Genomic DNA, 17,229 nt, shown 5'->3' with positions numbered 1-17,229 from the left:
TATCAAACAAATATGTAAATAATAAGATGGGGCGACGCGGAAGCACGGGAGCAGATAGCACCAGTCTCCTCAACAACAGTACAATCAACGGCAAGGCTAGATACAGTCTGGGCATACAATCAGGGCAGTATAAAGAGCTAGAGATATTCACAGCATAAGGTGCAATATCTTTTTCACCTCAGCAGCTCGAACAAGGGTACTTTGCTACTAAAAACAAAATGAGCAAAATGCGATTTTGCTCACTGTTTTTAAGTAGCAAAGTACCCTTGTTCGAGCTGCTGAGGTGAAAATTTAATTGTTAGCATATCTTAAGAAAACATGAGTGAATAGAGGTAAGCATAGACTAGGAATCCTCTAGACTGAGTTTAGAGCAATTATTTCATGAAACCGATGCTGCCAAAAATACGGGGGTGCGGGGGGACGAGGTGAGCGAACTTTGATCTCTTGTTGTACAAATAACTATATTCTGTTACGATACTTACGATAGGAACTGTAAAAAAAAAAGAAAAGACCTTTCAGTAATTTGACAAGATATCACGGAAGGCAAGCAACTTTTGCACTTGATCGTGATTATATGTATTGTATTTATGTTTAATGAAAAAGACGTGAACCAGCATGAACCATATGCGAAACTAGAATTTGCATAGTTTTCAAAAAGCTTGCGATAAGCGTGTCTAACTTTAAAGGGCATAAAGGTGTCACAAATTACGCTAAATTGAGCCGTATGACATGACTTTGATATAAAGTTCAAAATCATTGTGGGAAATATATTCTCTCTGCCTTATAAAGACATACCAAATAAAAATGAAAGGGTTCAAGGAATAAGAAAGTTATCACATTATCCGACATCGGATATCGGAAAATGTGAAAAAGCTTTGTATTGAGAATAAGTTATATCCTCACTATCCTAAGCCATATTTTTACTGCCACGATTGTCTGCCAGTATCTATAGATAGTATTCGAAGACTCAACACATTCGTACGATAAAAAAATACTCTACATACCATAATATTCCTTAAAACAACTAACTACAGGAGTATAGGAGTCGGCGCTTGCCCGGTGATATGGCATTACTTAACTAAGTTACATTTACTTAACTAGAAATCAATATGGCAGTCTGTCATTACTAGAAGGTAGATATTGTCAAACTGGTAACGTGAGGCCATGTCCACATTTGTGTAATTTTTGAGATGAATCCAAACATCCGCTTAGTCACCCAGCCGGTAGATTGTGTCCAACCAAATTAATTACAGGAAGCAGATTATATTCAATAAAATGACCCAAATGTGAATATAGCCTAATAAAACTGGTGGAACCTAAAGCTGCAGTCACACAGTCAGCGAAATGGGTTATCATACATCTATTATTCTAGAAAATCTAGAACACTGGTTAAATTTTTCTTATGCCACCCGTGTGATCGCAGCTTTTATCATTTATAATTTACAATTTATATAGTATTAGAAGACTCGCTCGTTATATACAATTAGCGAAAATGTTATACATTATATCAGTAACAATGTTTATACACTTTTATATACCTATTATCGAATAATGTGGTGCGCTTTAGTTGAACTTTATTTCATTTGGCAGTGTCGATCATTTATCCGACTTTAGTCGGGCTAACAATAACAATTAATTTCATTTCATTATAATATAATACGTGTTTTCTTATATAGTTAATCTCCCTTTTTTCTATAAAATATTTTTGAACTATGAATAATATCTAATTAACAGAAAACGTCTCAATGTTAGAAACCACTTTTCAGTCAATTAAAAAAAGACGCGCTCAAACAGCTTGCTGAGCTTGCATATTGGCATTCATACCAAGCACAGTGTTCAGGTTTTTCTAAAGTTAAAACTCTCTTTATAGACCCCATTGATTACGAAGGATTACGCAAGGTCTGGCGTTTTCGTTAATATACCTAGCTAAATGCGGCATTCTCAAATTTCATAAACAGAATAATGCAGCAGTGGTAGAGGAAAACCAAACTCACTTCTTATTGCACAGATTTGCTAGCGGTGACAATATAAGAGTGTCGACATAAACGTCAAATTACTATGAAATAAGGCGTTTATAATGTCACTCCCACACTTTTCCACGCCAAAGTCAGCTAAAAGTTAGCATAGACGGATTCTGTCTTTCATAATGCATGGTGCCTTTTAAAATACTTCGCATTTTTCTACGAATCTGGTAAAAGACGTATTAAGTGACGACAATCACTCAGAACCCTTCAATGGTAGAACTACAGCTCAGTATGCAATATAAGAAGCGCAGCAGCGGTATTAGGCGTAGACGGCGCCGAGGGCGATCGCAATCTCCTCGTAGCCCGGAACTGCGCTTGCACCGCGTCCCACGCCGCATCCCGCGCTGGACTAGGTTCCCAAGTTTCCCGAACCGTATAACCCTCCCTCGCGTTACCCTCCCGCAACGCACCGAGTTCCCTCGTGAACCTCCCCTCCATCGCTTTACACTCTCGCACTGCACCGGGCTCCCATTCCCTGGTCATGTACCTCCCCTCGCTCGCTTTATCCCATGCCGCGTCCTTGGCGTTGTACTTCGGGGCGCTTGGGAGACGGCCGCGTCGTTTTTTGGAACGTTTTCTGGAGCGCGGCGGGGAGAGGGACGCGCGGGGCGCGCTGGGTAAGGGCGGCGGTGGCGGCCCGGGGGCCGAAGCGTCCTGGAAATTATAACGATAATTTGAACTTTGAACACCTCATATCTTGGATTTAAACTTATGTAGAGGTAGGAGAATTGCTCTATTACTAACGTCATACTAGAATCGCAGGAATTTTAATCGAAAAACGTCACGTTCGACTATAAGAAGGTCACAAATACTTTCGAGGTTAGGTTAGGTTAGCGAGGAATATATGTGTGATGTTAATGAAGATAGATAGCAGACAGCAGACTCGGTTGGGAGAACCTATCCAATAAAAATAAGCATTTTCCAAAGCGCTGTTGTAACTATTAACATTCCTGATGATAATGTAGCACGTGGCTCCATGTGTAAGAGCTGTAATAGCACCTTAGATAAGGAAACATACCTGCTAGAAAATCTTGTCGAGTATAGTATACATCCGTAGATTCGCCTTCTTCCTCCAGCCCGGCTCCTCGCCCTCCTCGACGCACGCGCTGGCCTCCTTGTCCTCCTTGTCCTCCTGAGGAGGCGCCCGCCGCGCCAGGCGCCGCGCCATCACGAACGCGGCCACTTGTAACACCATGCCTACTAGTCCGAACACCATGATGACGTATACGTTGTTGGGCGCTTTGTGCTCGACCTCCTGCAAAATATAAAGGTAATCGTTGTAATTCATTATTCATTAAGTTAATTAACTGGTGAAGAGTGCCCACAATCGTCACGTCCCTCAGCCATGAGGTTACGACAAGGAAGAAGAAGTTAATTAATTCCATTCCATTAATTCCATCAGTACAATGTTGTCACGGATTCTATCAGAGTGAATTTACTTTGATTTTTCTGAGGCCCGATCCACATGATGGTCAATCTATGGGACGCAGCAGTAGGTAAGTTTAGGTTTGGTCCCCAAACGATATTAAGATTTCAGATTACTTTCAGAAAAGATAAAGAGAGTATTAGCTTTCGTAAGTGTTTCTCTTGTATAAGCCAATATTGCCAATAAGGAACCTTGTAGGGCTGACAGTAACACGTTAACGCGGACATAACGTGTGCCTAATATAGCCTAATATCTAATTACGAGAACGACGAACATTTTATGTTGGGCGTAAAAGGTCCTGTTATAGCAGAAGGCGTAATATCATGGTTTATGTTCGCGTTTATCACCGTAGATAAAGCCTCCGTCACTTACGGACTTTATTATACCTATTTATACAGATATTTCATCACTCACACTTCTGAATAATAGTAAATAATTGGATTGATTCTAAATTCTAAGAGATCTTTGTGCCAGCTGGCGTTATCTTTATGAAGCATTTACGTGAGCAGAGGAGATGAAGAATATTTATCAAGACCGACCCGAAGAAAGGTTGCGATTTCTGGTCATTTACAGCTCCTGCAAAACAAAAGGCTTAGAATATAGTTGTAGATAAAATTCTAGCCTGTTCTTTTGTTATCTATTCATACTTATAACAAAACTATCACCACTCGAGCAAACTTGAGCAAAGACGATGTCAGCCCAGCACAACAGCCAACTTCGCCCATTGTTTACTATTAAGTACCTTATTGTAGCTTCCTCGTCCCTTCCTTATCATTCCTTCAGCAAACGTTTCCTCCCAACGCACAAACAGTGAAAGCAAAGACATGTGATTAAAGTTCATACTCACATCAAGCATGTCGAGCACCGGCCGCGCCACGTCCCTGTACCGCTCCACAGCCAGCAGCATGGGCTTCAGGTCGTGCATCAGGTCCATGCCCTTCCTGGCCAGCTCGGCTTCTGGCGCCTCGCGCCACCACGCGGCCAGCGACGCCGCCATCCACGCCCCGTAGCCGACTTCACTCACGGCGAGGCAGACCACGCCTGCTGCGTACTGGAATTGAAGTAAAACAAGAATGCGTTAATATAAAGCCTTGGTGAAGAGATAATTATATTATAAAACACTCTGTCATAAGCATCTCGTGGATTTTTATAAAGTAAACTACAAGGCCTAATGACTAGGTAAGTACTAATTCTCTTTTAGAATGCTAATAGCAATGTCGTTATATTTACTTGAGATAGGATGATTCATCACATTCTACGGTCACGTAATGAGCTTTTAGGTACGCTTCACTTCAGTTCTATTAAAACCGGAGACACTGATCGAAATATTTAATAAAAATGTACATTAAACTTTTTAACCCTAATCTTATTTCTTCTAGCATTACAATCGCGTGTAGAACAAAATGGACTTACGACTCTTATTTACTAAATTATCAGCACGACAGGCACAGCAACGGGTAAGTAATAGGAAATAATAGACCTAAGCTCCTAACCTAACTACGTAGTTTTTGTGAACGCCCGGCGGTCAACGGCTCAAGAGAGCAAAAAACAAATACGCCCGTCATGGACTCAACACATACCTACACCCGAAACTAACTATTCGTGTTAGGTTTAATCCAGTAGGTAGTTGCGAGAAATGTCAGGAACAGAAAGTACCGTAAAACGGGGTGAGTAGGTTTCGCGGGGAGAGGTGGGTTATGAATGGGGAGAGAGGGTTTGAGAGGGGGGTGAGAAGGGATTTTAAGGCTACTGCTACAAAAATAATGTATTCCAATTTAAAATGGAGCTATAGTAATACGCATAATAAAAAAAAATCGATCCAACAATCTTCCAAAATCACCTTTGTATGAAAACTCCTCTCACCCTAAATACGAGGCACTACGGGGTGAGGTGGGTTTTCCTCTTTATCGTCAAAGTTATGAAATGGAACTACCCAAAATAAAATAAAAACTAAAATACAAACGTCCGGAACACTTATTATATACACCATTCAGTTTTCATATGTAAAAATAAAATGTTATCGAGGTTTGAATTTCAGTTTTGACCCTACTCACCCCATTTTACGGTATGGGTACATTCCTTGCTGTGATGATTCAAAATATACTGTAAGTAATAGGTAATATTTATTACTTTTGTCTAACGAATTAATTTGATATTTTGTTATTTATTAGCCCGCCAAATTAACCTGGTAGGTATGTACCTATTGGTACCTATGTACTAAATTGCGATAAACTAGAAACAGATTTAGCTAATTAGGTACCTACTGCATGTGAAATTCTTAAAACACTTCAGCCTTATCCCCGTTTCCACATAGTCAGAACTTGAGTGAGGAACTGAGAAGGGTGTTACGTTGGGTCAACTGCCTCTATCTTTCTAACTTACATTTCAGGAAAGGAAACTTGACTTTAAGAATCATTAGAAATATATCACGCGACCACTTAATTAACGCTAGCAATTTTATTTGATATACTTCGACAGAATGGAATGACCTTGCTGCTCATTGTAGCAATTCGGATAATTTGGTACTTAAGCCCAAGACGAAGACTAACATAATTAGACACGGCCTTTTCCTAAAAGGATTGGACGTTTGTGTCCCGTTTCTAATCGTTTAGAAATGTTTGTTGATATAGAAACTTGTATTTAAAGGTAATTAATTACGGTACGACTATCGGGGCGTCCAATCCGATTCATTGGGCATGGGCAAGCCTGGTAGGTTAAAGTTTTACACGTTCTCCACAGTCTCAAAACAGAGCTATAACCGCGAAAATCGAAGTTCGCTAATTGCAGGCATTTTTCTCTGTCACTCTAATTACACCTTCATTGGAGTAAAAGAGAAAGATCCCCGCAATTTGCGAATTTCGGTGTTCGCGGTAGCCCCTCAGGTAGGAATCGTATCGAAGCGCAGAGAAAGCGGAACCATGTACGTGCTCGGGGTCCCAGGCTTTTTCGTTTCTTCATAGTTATCTTACCAGATGTAAGCAGCGCGGCTTCGGCGAGGGTTGATGTGGATGATGGGCGGCAGCGGCCGCGGCCAGGTAGACCAGAGCTGCGAGCCACAAGCCAGCCGCGAGCACGTAGGCGGCCGAGGCACGGTACTGCGCCGCGCAGAGGAAGCGGAACCATGTGTATGTGCTGGGGTCCCAGGCTAGACGGGCTGCCGTCGCTAGGAGCGCGCCGCTGTACATCTGCAACAATCAAAACAGTAATTTAATAAATACGTAAAATTGTCGGCTGTATAACTGTAGGTTCTAAAATAGTCTGTCTAAGCTTAGTTTGAAACGACTCAAAGCCTTAGCGTAGACGAGATGGATTCTAGTGGTTTTTAGTATTCTTTTTACTTGCAATGGTCCGCTTTTCCATAAAGTCGTAAACAGTAGGTAAGTATTAGGTAGAGGCAGAGGCACGTACCTCTAGGTACTAAGGTTTAGAATTGGGAAATTTTACTGCTGTATTTTATTTAAAAATAGAGCCTCCTTTCATCTCTCTTAATCTACTTTCGATTCCCTAATTTCTTATTCAGGAAAAATACCTTCAATTGTATGATTCATAACTTTATGTTAATTAATCCTAATTAATTAAATCGTCTGTCCGTTAATAAAATTAGCGCGTTTGATCGACTTCTCTTGTCTGATTTAGTATTTTATTAATTGCAGAATGTACCTAATACCTAATTAAGTATACCTATACCTATTCCTATAGCTTTATTTTTATTTAACTTAGAGTCACTTGCAATATAGGTATTAGGTACGATGTTTAGGTGTAATAATAGTATTATTCTGATAAAACCCAACCCGATGCATGTATGACTTATCAGGGTCTATGTTTTCATAAGTACCTACTCAATGTGTCCTTATTACTCATTTAATAAGTATATAGCTAACTAATGAATTAGGTACGTGACTTAATTTACCCCCAGTGATCTTGAGTTCTCGACTATTTGTTATGGCAGAAATGTATTTAATTTGTATGTTATATTTTTTGTTGATTATAGTATGGCTCTTCTGAGGTGAACTTTTCGCTTCGAACCATAATCTTTCAAACAAAGGCCATTGTCTCTATTATCGCAAACCCGCTAGCTCGAGCGTTAGCACGTGCCAGTACAACATTCATATTGAAAAACAACCGGTATCGTCATAGTATTAAGGTTCAAATTTAATGTCACTGATATTCTAGATATTACGTTTTGGTAGTGTAGGACGATAGACCGCCCCGAAGCGATACGGCACTCATATTATTTTGATACTTAGTGTGGTGTTAAAAATGAAACACGGTTATTTATGATAAAGCGTTGTATATTTGTTATATAACAAAATCTAAGGTAACAATGTAAATTTAAGATTAATAAGTTTAACATAGGTATAATCAACATTTTTCCGTGTAGGTATATAAACAGTTATACGTACTACTAGATAAAATCGTATCATAAAAAATCAGATATAATCAATTTCTTTCTTATAACCGACCTTTCTTCTGACCGTTGACACGTGACGTTTTGTTAGAAAAGCTGTACGCTTCAAAGCTCCATGTTTGCCTTATCAGTGTTTTTATTGTCACTATGCGTCGGCATCACATCAGAGGTGCTAATTTCACAGTATCGTTATTTTAAAGATAAGAAAAAATAACAATGCTTGCAGCTGCACCTTTGTAAATTATTACATTTACCACCGCAAGCTAATAATTTAAATAAAACAATATAATAAATAACCACGTTTCATTTTTAACACCACACTAAGTATCAAAATAATATGAGCGCCGTATCGCTTCGGGGCGGTTTATCGTCCTACACTACCAAAACGTAATATCTAGAATATCAGTGACATTAAATTTGAACCTTAATACTATGACGATACCGGTTGTTTTTCAATAAGAATGTTGTACTGGCACGTGCTAACGCTGGAGCTAGCGGTTTTGCGATAATAGAGACAATGGCCTTTGTTTGAAAGATTAAGGTTCGAAGCGAAAAGTTCACCTCAGAAGAGCCGTACTATACGCACAGATAAATTTTCAGCGCCATATCAACTAGACCTAGTTTAGGAGACTTAAGTATATGCCTACAAACGAAAATACACAATAATGTTTGCTCATTGTTAATGTTACTTCTGTAAATTCAATTTTCTTTTCTAATAAAGCCATTCGATAAAAATAATAGTGCATTGTTACAATACAATACAAATATTTTTATTGCTCATCAAAAACAATTGAAATAGTACGAACATGAAAAAATCCAGCTCTACTTAGGGCCCTTGCCAGAGTCAGTCAGAGGTACCAAATTTCAACAAAACTATAATAAAATATGTATTAGCAAAAAATAACGATGTACATACGTACATATTAGGTACCCCACACCAATATGGTGGCGAGACTTCGTTTGGTGCATTTCTTAGAATACTTACGAGTATTGTGTTTGCATTAACAATCTAGAAGACGTAGCATTTAGTATGTATCACGTACATATTGTCATACCACTTAAATAAACATATCAGTTACTTTTTCCTCGTTGCTAAGTGATGCACGCTCGGACCGAGGCCTGATACATTCTCTGCATTAGGTTGAATGACTTGCTAACGAATTTCCAATAACAGGATAAATATATTAGGTACCTACCTACTACTTAGAGATTTTTGCGACAGCGCAGGACCAGGAAAAGTGCATGGTGTGCTCTCGTCTCGGAGGCCAAGATCCTCTTTGGGTCGCTGAGCCATATTTAGTTTTTACATTACTTATATGGAATAGTGTTACACTAAGGTATTTAGTGCATTGAAACTATCATTATGATTGTTTTGTAGAGTTTTGTAAGTACCTATACCTATTACATACATATAAACTTACATATTTGTCTTAGATTATTACCGAAGTCTTGTATAGGTAATAGGTTAGTGAGAAAAGACAAGTTAAAAAGCCCATAATTGATCCGTGAAAAAGTTGTAGGTATTATAATCTCAAGAGCTCAAGGGATTTCTTACAAATGAAGACGTACGTACGTATAGACTACCTACTACCTATTACTTATAAATGTCGTAGTGCCTCTACGTACCTACTTTACAAACAAAATGTGGTAACTTCTTCCAAACATGGAATGACGTTAGGTCGTAGATAAAGCTTCTAACTTTCAGTTTCATATTGATTATTAAAGTAGGTAAGTATGTTTATGCCATGCAATGTGGCTTGAAGATATTACACTATTTATTTATAAGAGATAAGATATTCAGGTTAGCACACTATTTGTCGAAACCATAAAAGACCTTTGTCCGCAAATAGCGCAAATACTTTTCAATGACTAATCGACTAATAAGTGGTCAATGCTCAATAGTAGTTAAAGTGAAGATAAATTCATTGATAAGATACCACATCCGCAACAGAATAGTTTCTTGTATCAGTAGAATGTAATATGCGCGGTCGTATTCATAATTGTATGTTAATAAGACGACGGTACAACGATTCTCTGTCGGTTTATAAGAATTGATAAGAGCTAGCAATTGGAGCCCAGTAATTGCGCCGCCCACGGCGTGGTAGGATGAAGACGTTTAAAGAGTCCACTTGTAAGAGTTATTGCAATCATATTAAGCTCTATTAATGGTAATTGAGGTATGTCTCCGCATCTCTGCCCATGTACAATGTCTGGTAAATCATAAGATATATCATTGTGTAGATATGTATTATTATGTATAGTTCTATATCACTTATTTAGAAGTTAGAATTTGTAGCAAAATATATCTGAACATCCAATATCCACTCTCCATATGATAAACCAAAAAGTTTTTCAACTCGGTATGATTGATGGTTGAAAACTAAAATTGAAAATAAAAATCAAAGTCGCGTAACTTTGCGTATACTTAATACTGAGCTTCTTTCCTTTCAAGTCTAGGCCTTTTTATAACTTTTCCTCTTCTCTTCTATCCCTAAAATCCATATCGCAGTAAACATGTGCTGGTATAAAACAGTAAATTTTTTGTTTAAGCTTTTGAGTCCGGAAAAATCCAAAACTTAGTTAGTCATTGTTTTAATCATGTCAAACGTTGAGTTATTAAGCGTCCCTTCCGGCTGCAAAAAATTCTCGGTTCACAAAAAGTTCATCCCATTGGTTGGCGAGAGCGAGTTTTTTTATAACCGGTGCAACGTGATTCATATTTTTTTCTTACCTGTCTATTCGTGTGTGCATGGTGATCCTGTCCTGATAGTTAGAGTTGGTGTTAGAACTCCGTCACGTTTTAATTTTGAAATAGCTCAACATATTTACGTAACGTCCTGTTTAGTGATGTGCCGCCGAGAAATTACGCACTTACCGTAATTCTCATTAGTGGAAATTACCGTAAATTACCGAGAATTTACGGTAACTTACCCATGATTTATATTAAATTAGGATTGAATTTTGCTTACAAGTTTTGTGGTTTAAAAGTATTTAAATGTTTTTTACATTATTACTATTCTGTGTTATTATTATTTTTATGTTATCTGACATGTGGTTGATTGGTATAATAATTTCTAGTCTTATTTCTCCTTATATTAGTCCCACCTCTATCTGGGTTTATATGTACGGCGGCGGAGACAAACCGCTTTATTCTGGGTTACCAATGTTACCATAGGGTTTAGGTTCTGGGCTTTCATCTTCCTCTTGATATTGAACTACCATGTGCCGGGAGGTCTTCGTCTTCCCAGGAATGTTGTGAGGATATTGTATTGTATTGTAGCACGGGCAGATTTCCGTAACTCGACGACGGGCGCCTTTTTTTCATGACGGGGGGTGGGGGCTAGTCCAGCCAACCCAACCCCTCAAGAGGAATGGTCACCCTTCCTCCTGCTGGATCCTGAAAGAGCGACTTCGTGAGTCTTTCATTGATACCAGGCATGGCCTTTCGGTCTCCAGCCTGGTTTAGCCAGTGTGCTGTTTCTTTGTACGTTCTAGCAGCAGTGAGCGTACCTTGCTAAAGTGGTCGGGAGAATCGTTTCCGGGCCAATCGCCTCCGCACCTAATGCGGTTTGATGTAATTATATGGCTCAGGGCGATTAAGAGTGCTCTACTGTCGGATAGCATGTGGATGGAGGATCCTACTACCCTCCTTGCAGTGATGGCAGCCGCCGCATTGATGATGCCCATGCACTCAGCTTGGAATATGAGTTATGGGCTCCTAGCGGATTGGTAATGGACACGTTCAGGTCTTCTGAGAAGGTTCCAGAGTCCGACTCACTGTTTGGGGATGGCCTCTTGCTGTATGTGTAGGTGAAGCTATGGAAGGTTTAGCATGCCCTGAAGGGCATGAATGGCTGCAGACTGTGAGGACTTCGTGTTTTGTAGGGATGTTTAAGAGATTTAACTGGCAAACTATCAAACGTTTCATGTGGCCGGACCGGACCATCCTAAGCCTTCTTTTAGTTTGTCATAAATAAAGGACCACTCTGAAAGATCCTCTTACGTGCTCATTGCGCTATCGATACAAGTAACAGGACATAGAAAAGTCGAGCGCTATAAATGCAGGATCTTGAGGGCCATCAGGAACTATTTTGATCCGTTAGTACCCACACAGTACAAAAATGCACTTTCCACGTGTTTTATTTTTACTGCGGTAACTGGGTACTTACATTGCAAACCCAGCTGATAAGCGTTTACCTGTTTACAATATAACAGCCTACTTAACTTGAAATAAACACGCGACGTAATAAAATTGTATCTTAAAACACACCTGTTGTAATGGAAGTCATTACAAATCAAACTTTACTTTACACATCAATGCTTGCTTACATATGATATTGAAATATAATATCTGGGAGACCGAGCAGCTTTGCTCGGAAAACATATAAAAGCTCAAAAATCAGCGTTTTCCCAGAAATAAGACCTAGCTAGATCGATTTTTCGCCCCTAAAAACCCCCATATAGCAAATTTCATCGAAATCGTTAGAACCGTTTCCGAGATCCCAGAAATATATATAAATAAATATATAAGAATTGCTCGTTTAAAGGTATAAGATATGTTTTTTTAGATTACACAACATTTTGAATTAGGTATTTAAAATCACTGTCATAACTATGAGATGAATTTTATACATTTAAGCTAAAATAATAAAGAACTCACTTTATTTTTCGTTATGCAAGTTTGATTCAACCTACTTTCATTAAAAACACTTAATTCGCACATCAAATGAAACTTATTAAACATTAGTAAAATAATGTAATATTATTGTGTATTTAATCTCTACCATCTAATTACTTACATCATTGAATTCATTGATAAAAGTTAAAATTTCTCTTAGAAAAATTACCCGAGAACATTCGCGGGGAAGATTGCCCGTAATTTACGGCGGTAATTTACGGTAATTTTGGTAATAAACTAGTTCCTCTTGCCAGATTATTTTGAAAATTTCTATACAGATTGTATTACCTAAATAAGAATCAATTCTGTAAAAAAAAGTTTAAAAAAATTTAAACTTAGACCACTTTCTCGATAATTACCCGTACGGAGAACGTTACCGCGAAAGTTACCCGACGATTCTCTCTGTTCTCGTAATTTACGGTAACGGCACATCACTAGTCCTGTTAGGTATCAGTTTATATGCGAAAATCTTAGACAATCGTAGATACGAATGATACGATATAGTATATCAGAAGAGCAAAATCCATATCACTCTAGCAATATGCAGATAGAGTCCGTCTAAGTTTATTCTGCAGTGATTTTGCCAGAGACAGAGTGTGACATCGCCTCTACAAACGTCAAATTTTCATAGGAATATGGTGTTGTGTTATGTCATTATAAACACACTACACTCTGTCGCTTGCCAAATAGGTGAAGAGTTAGCTTAATCTACTCTCTCTAGGCGCGTCTATCGGACTACAAAACTTCCGATTTTCGTAAAGTGTCATTCAATAGAACTTGCTAACTATGTAAACAAACCGCCATACTAAAATTGACACTGAATGTCAATTTACTAGTAACTTTTGTTTACATAGTTAGCAAGTTCAGCATCGTTAGCATTAAATGACACTTTAGTTGGTGATGGACTAGCTAGTAGTAAATAGGTGTAGTAATTAAGAGCAGTGTTGGGAATGTTGGGAAATGACTGGAGCGGCGGGCGGGGCCTACTTACCTAATTCCCTGAGCTCCATTTAGACTCTAACTTCTTTATAACTACAGTCCCTAAGCTATTAAAGTCTGTAGACTTCGAAGGAAAAAACAATTCTCGTCAATTTTATGCTTCGAAAAGAGATAAAACCAAATATATTCATGGGTCGGGTTGAAAAAGTGAATACATTTAAATGCGAGGCGCGAAAGGATTTATTTAGCTCCACTACTTTATAATTAAATCATCAGGTGGGTCATATCTAGTGTAGGTACCATGGATAGGTACCTACGAATATTTTGACCAAAATGATACCTAGTTACCTACATCTCTGGTTAATAATTTTTTAAACTATTTTAACAAAGAACCTACCTAAAAACACAGATTGTAAAGACGATTTGATTCCCTATAATTTATGCCACAGTGGTTTTATTTCTAATAGATACGATCTAATTTTATTACCAGGACGACCGAGAATCTCAGCTGTGGTGGACGAATTGTGAAATTTTAACAAAGTATTATTGTTTCAGAGAGACTTAGGTACTTAACAAGGACATCGTAGGTCTTTCCTTTGATTTCCTCCGGGTATAAATTATACTTTTAGAACAGCCTGGAATGAGGGTTAAGTCAGCCTATGTATATTTAAAGCCTCTTTCTGTGGCGGAACCACTTTTCGCTGCATTAAAAGTGGCTGTCCAACTTGTTAAAATATACTTTATTAATCTTTCTGATGAAAAAACATTAGGTACAAAATGTTCGTGTTGATAATGATATCATTTTAATACGCTCATAAAATAAAACATATTAAGTATAACCTGACGTAGTTATAGAATACGTACCTCTAGGAGGTACAATTTGTCAAAATACGTCATCCTTTTTTCTGGTTACCTGCCTACTTCTATTTAATAAATAAAATCCTGGGCAAATGCCGTTTACAGGAATTGCTTTACTTTTTCATTGAATAGTAAACGGATGCACTCGACAGCGAAGCACGCTGAAGTATAGAGGCTGAGAGCGCTCCGGCGATGCTCTTTTGTCTACCACTCGAATTTGCCAAAATGCTATTTGCAGCTCGATCGATGGGTATGTCACCGTACACTCTGTTAACTGACAATTTGTATACCTTATTGCAAAGACGTAAGGTTCACCAATGGTCAGGAGTGTTGCTGTTGTTAGTACGTGTACTTGTACACCTTGCGTGACCCGCGTTCTTGTCACGCAAATCCCAGTACTTTTAACATATTAAAGAGCTTACCCTAATAAGTTCCTAGTACCTAGGTAATTTATAAATTAAAATAAAACCTATTCTGACAGACGACAATGAAATACCTAATAAATACTTCCCTAAATACTTTTTTGTTTTAATTCTTCACCATTATCATAAGTAGATGGTCCTTTAAATTCCAATGAGCGTATTAGATGACGTGCGCTTTTGTTCAGATAATTATTACGAGTAGAACACCTGAATAGGGTTCACGGTAGAGTACCGTAAAACGGGGTGAGTAGGTTTCGCGGGGAGAGGTGGGTTATGAATGGGGTGAGAAGGTTTGAGAGGGGGGTGAGAAGGGATTTTAAGGCTACTGCTACAAAAATAATGTATTCCAATTTAAAATGGAACTATAGTAATACGCATAATAAAAAAAAATCGATCCAACAATCTTCCAAAATCACCTTTGTATGAAAACCCCTCTCACCCCAAATACGAGGCACTACGGGGTAGATATGAGCGCCGATAGGCATATAGCCGGCGGCGGCGCGCCGGTCAAAATTGGTCGGCGGCGGCGGCGAATCGGCGGCGTGGCCTTGAAACACCTTCGATTAATGAAAAAAGAATTCAAACCAAAATTTTACCGAAAAAACATGTTTTTGCTGTAAGAAAGTTATGAAATAAATGCATTTTTTAGTTTCAAGGATAATTTATTGATTAATGGTACGAAAAAAATTGATATCGTATAAACTGTGAATAAGCGGTATCGCGCGGCATCAGAGGCGGTCTTAATCTTGGCGAGGCTCTGGCCGGAAGATCTTAGCGAGGCCCTTATCTTTTGTGCTAAGTTAAAAATTGCGGATTGAATGTATCAGGGAAACGTCTTGTCGACAGTCCAAAGAAACCGAGCTCCGTCATTAACCAATATCGATTCAAGAAAACCGATTTATGTCAAAAAGTGAGGCCCAACGCCGATCTCCATGTAACACCGAAGACTTGATTTCGACGCCTCCCAATGCGAGGCCAGAGGATGAGCTGCAGGTAAGCATACAGCTAAGAATCGAACGCCAAGTGTAAGCTTGGCTGACGGCCGAACGCCTGGAGCGCCAATTGCGGCGCGCTTCTGTGTGAGGCCGAGCTGCAAGAGAGCAGAGCGAGGGGGCAGGCCGATAAAGACTGAAGCCATAGTGTTAAAGATCTGGAGCTTTCCTGCGGGCGCATTTGTGCGACGCCAAAGGCCGAGCTGCAATGGAGCTAAGATCGGATAAGGACCAATGCTCAAGCGTTTTAAAACAGGCCGAAAGTTGAGCTCCAAACGGGGCCATACTTGCAGGTTCAGATAGCGGCTTAATTCCATGCGAGCGATGCAAGGCCAAAGATTCATCTGCGAGAGAGCAAAGCTTGAAATTTGAACAGTGGCCAAGTTTAATCGAGACCCGATTCCGACGCCATTCCGTGCGACGCCCACGGCCGGACATTTGGACGTGGAAACGCTTAATATCTCAAAATTAACCACATTTTATACCTTTTAAAGACGTTTAACCATGCTTGCAATGGTTAAATTCGCGGTAAATGACGGATGGTTAGCTGGCAAAATTAGTTATGCATTGGATCGGTAATCCAAAGATGTGGGTTCGAGTCTCACGTTACCCAGAGTTGATCACAGACATCACAGTTATTTTTTTCATTGTGATTGACATATGTCTAGTGTATATATACAATCTATAAATTGTAATGTGGAACGTTCCACAATAAAAATGGAAGGAAATCAGTATGTTTATTACAAGTATATTGATGATAAAATTGATATTAAATAATTTCGTTTCCCCAAGACTAGTAGCGCGGTTACTAGACAGATAAGTTTACATTTGCCTTCGATATTTTTGAATTATATGGGCCTAAAATACCTTTTGAATGCCTATAAACTATTCGAAGTGGCGCCGTTAATAATCTAAACTCGATTAAAAATATATTATCTGATTCTGAAAGTAGTAGTAACTACCAAGGTCACGCCGATGCCACGCCGATAGCGCGGCGTCGGCGGCGGCGGCGCGACAATTTTGTCGGCGGCGGCGGCGCGCCGGCGCGGCGCTCATATCTACTACGGGGTGAGGTGGGTTTTCCTCTTTATCATCAAAGTTATGAAATGGAACTACCCAAAATAAAATAAAAACTAAAATACAAATGTCCGGAACACTTATTATATACACCATTCAGTTCTCATATGTAAAAATAAAATGTTATCGAGGTTTGAATTTCAGTTTTGAGCCTACTCACCCCATTTTACGGTACTTAAAACAAAGGTTCTATTGTATGAGTTGGGTTAATGAGATGACAAGAGCAGGGTCAAAGTAGATGGATGTGACTAAAACTAAAAATGTCTGGAAGAAATTAGAATATGCCTATTTCCTAAGACGAATATCTCTATCTAATCAAGAACACCAACGGGCGCAGCACGGTTCCATTTTTATCGACTATCACTATGCCCGTCACTTTCGCACTTACATACTTGTTAGAACGTG

At 39.0% G+C, this 17,229-nt stretch overlaps 1 protein-coding gene across 1 annotated transcript in view; it reads right to left on the bottom strand.

The window, feature by feature from the left end:
* Positions 1-2,451: 2,451 nt before the first annotated feature.
* LOC134651425 (uncharacterized) overlaps positions 2,452-17,229 on the bottom strand; it is a 56,150-nt gene continuing 41,372 nt past the window's right edge. The window contains exons 2-5 of the mRNA XM_063506530.1: positions 6,420-6,635; positions 4,298-4,501; positions 3,043-3,279; positions 2,452-2,678 (exon numbers count right to left, since the gene is read on the bottom strand). Coding sequence (XP_063362600.1) covers positions 3,046-3,279; positions 4,298-4,501; positions 6,420-6,635 — 654 coding nt within the window. The 3' untranslated portion in view covers positions 2,452-2,678; positions 3,043-3,045. The remainder of the gene's footprint in view (positions 2,679-3,042; positions 3,280-4,297; positions 4,502-6,419; positions 6,636-17,229) is intronic.

The sequence above is a fragment of the Cydia amplana genome, chromosome 10 (assembly GCF_948474715.1).
Source record: "Cydia amplana chromosome 10, ilCydAmpl1.1, whole genome shotgun sequence".
In the NCBI taxonomy this organism is placed as follows: Eukaryota; Metazoa; Arthropoda; class Insecta; order Lepidoptera; family Tortricidae; genus Cydia; species Cydia amplana.
The sequence above is the reverse complement of the archived record's forward strand: the minus strand, read 5'-3'. Positions and strand labels throughout refer to the sequence as shown.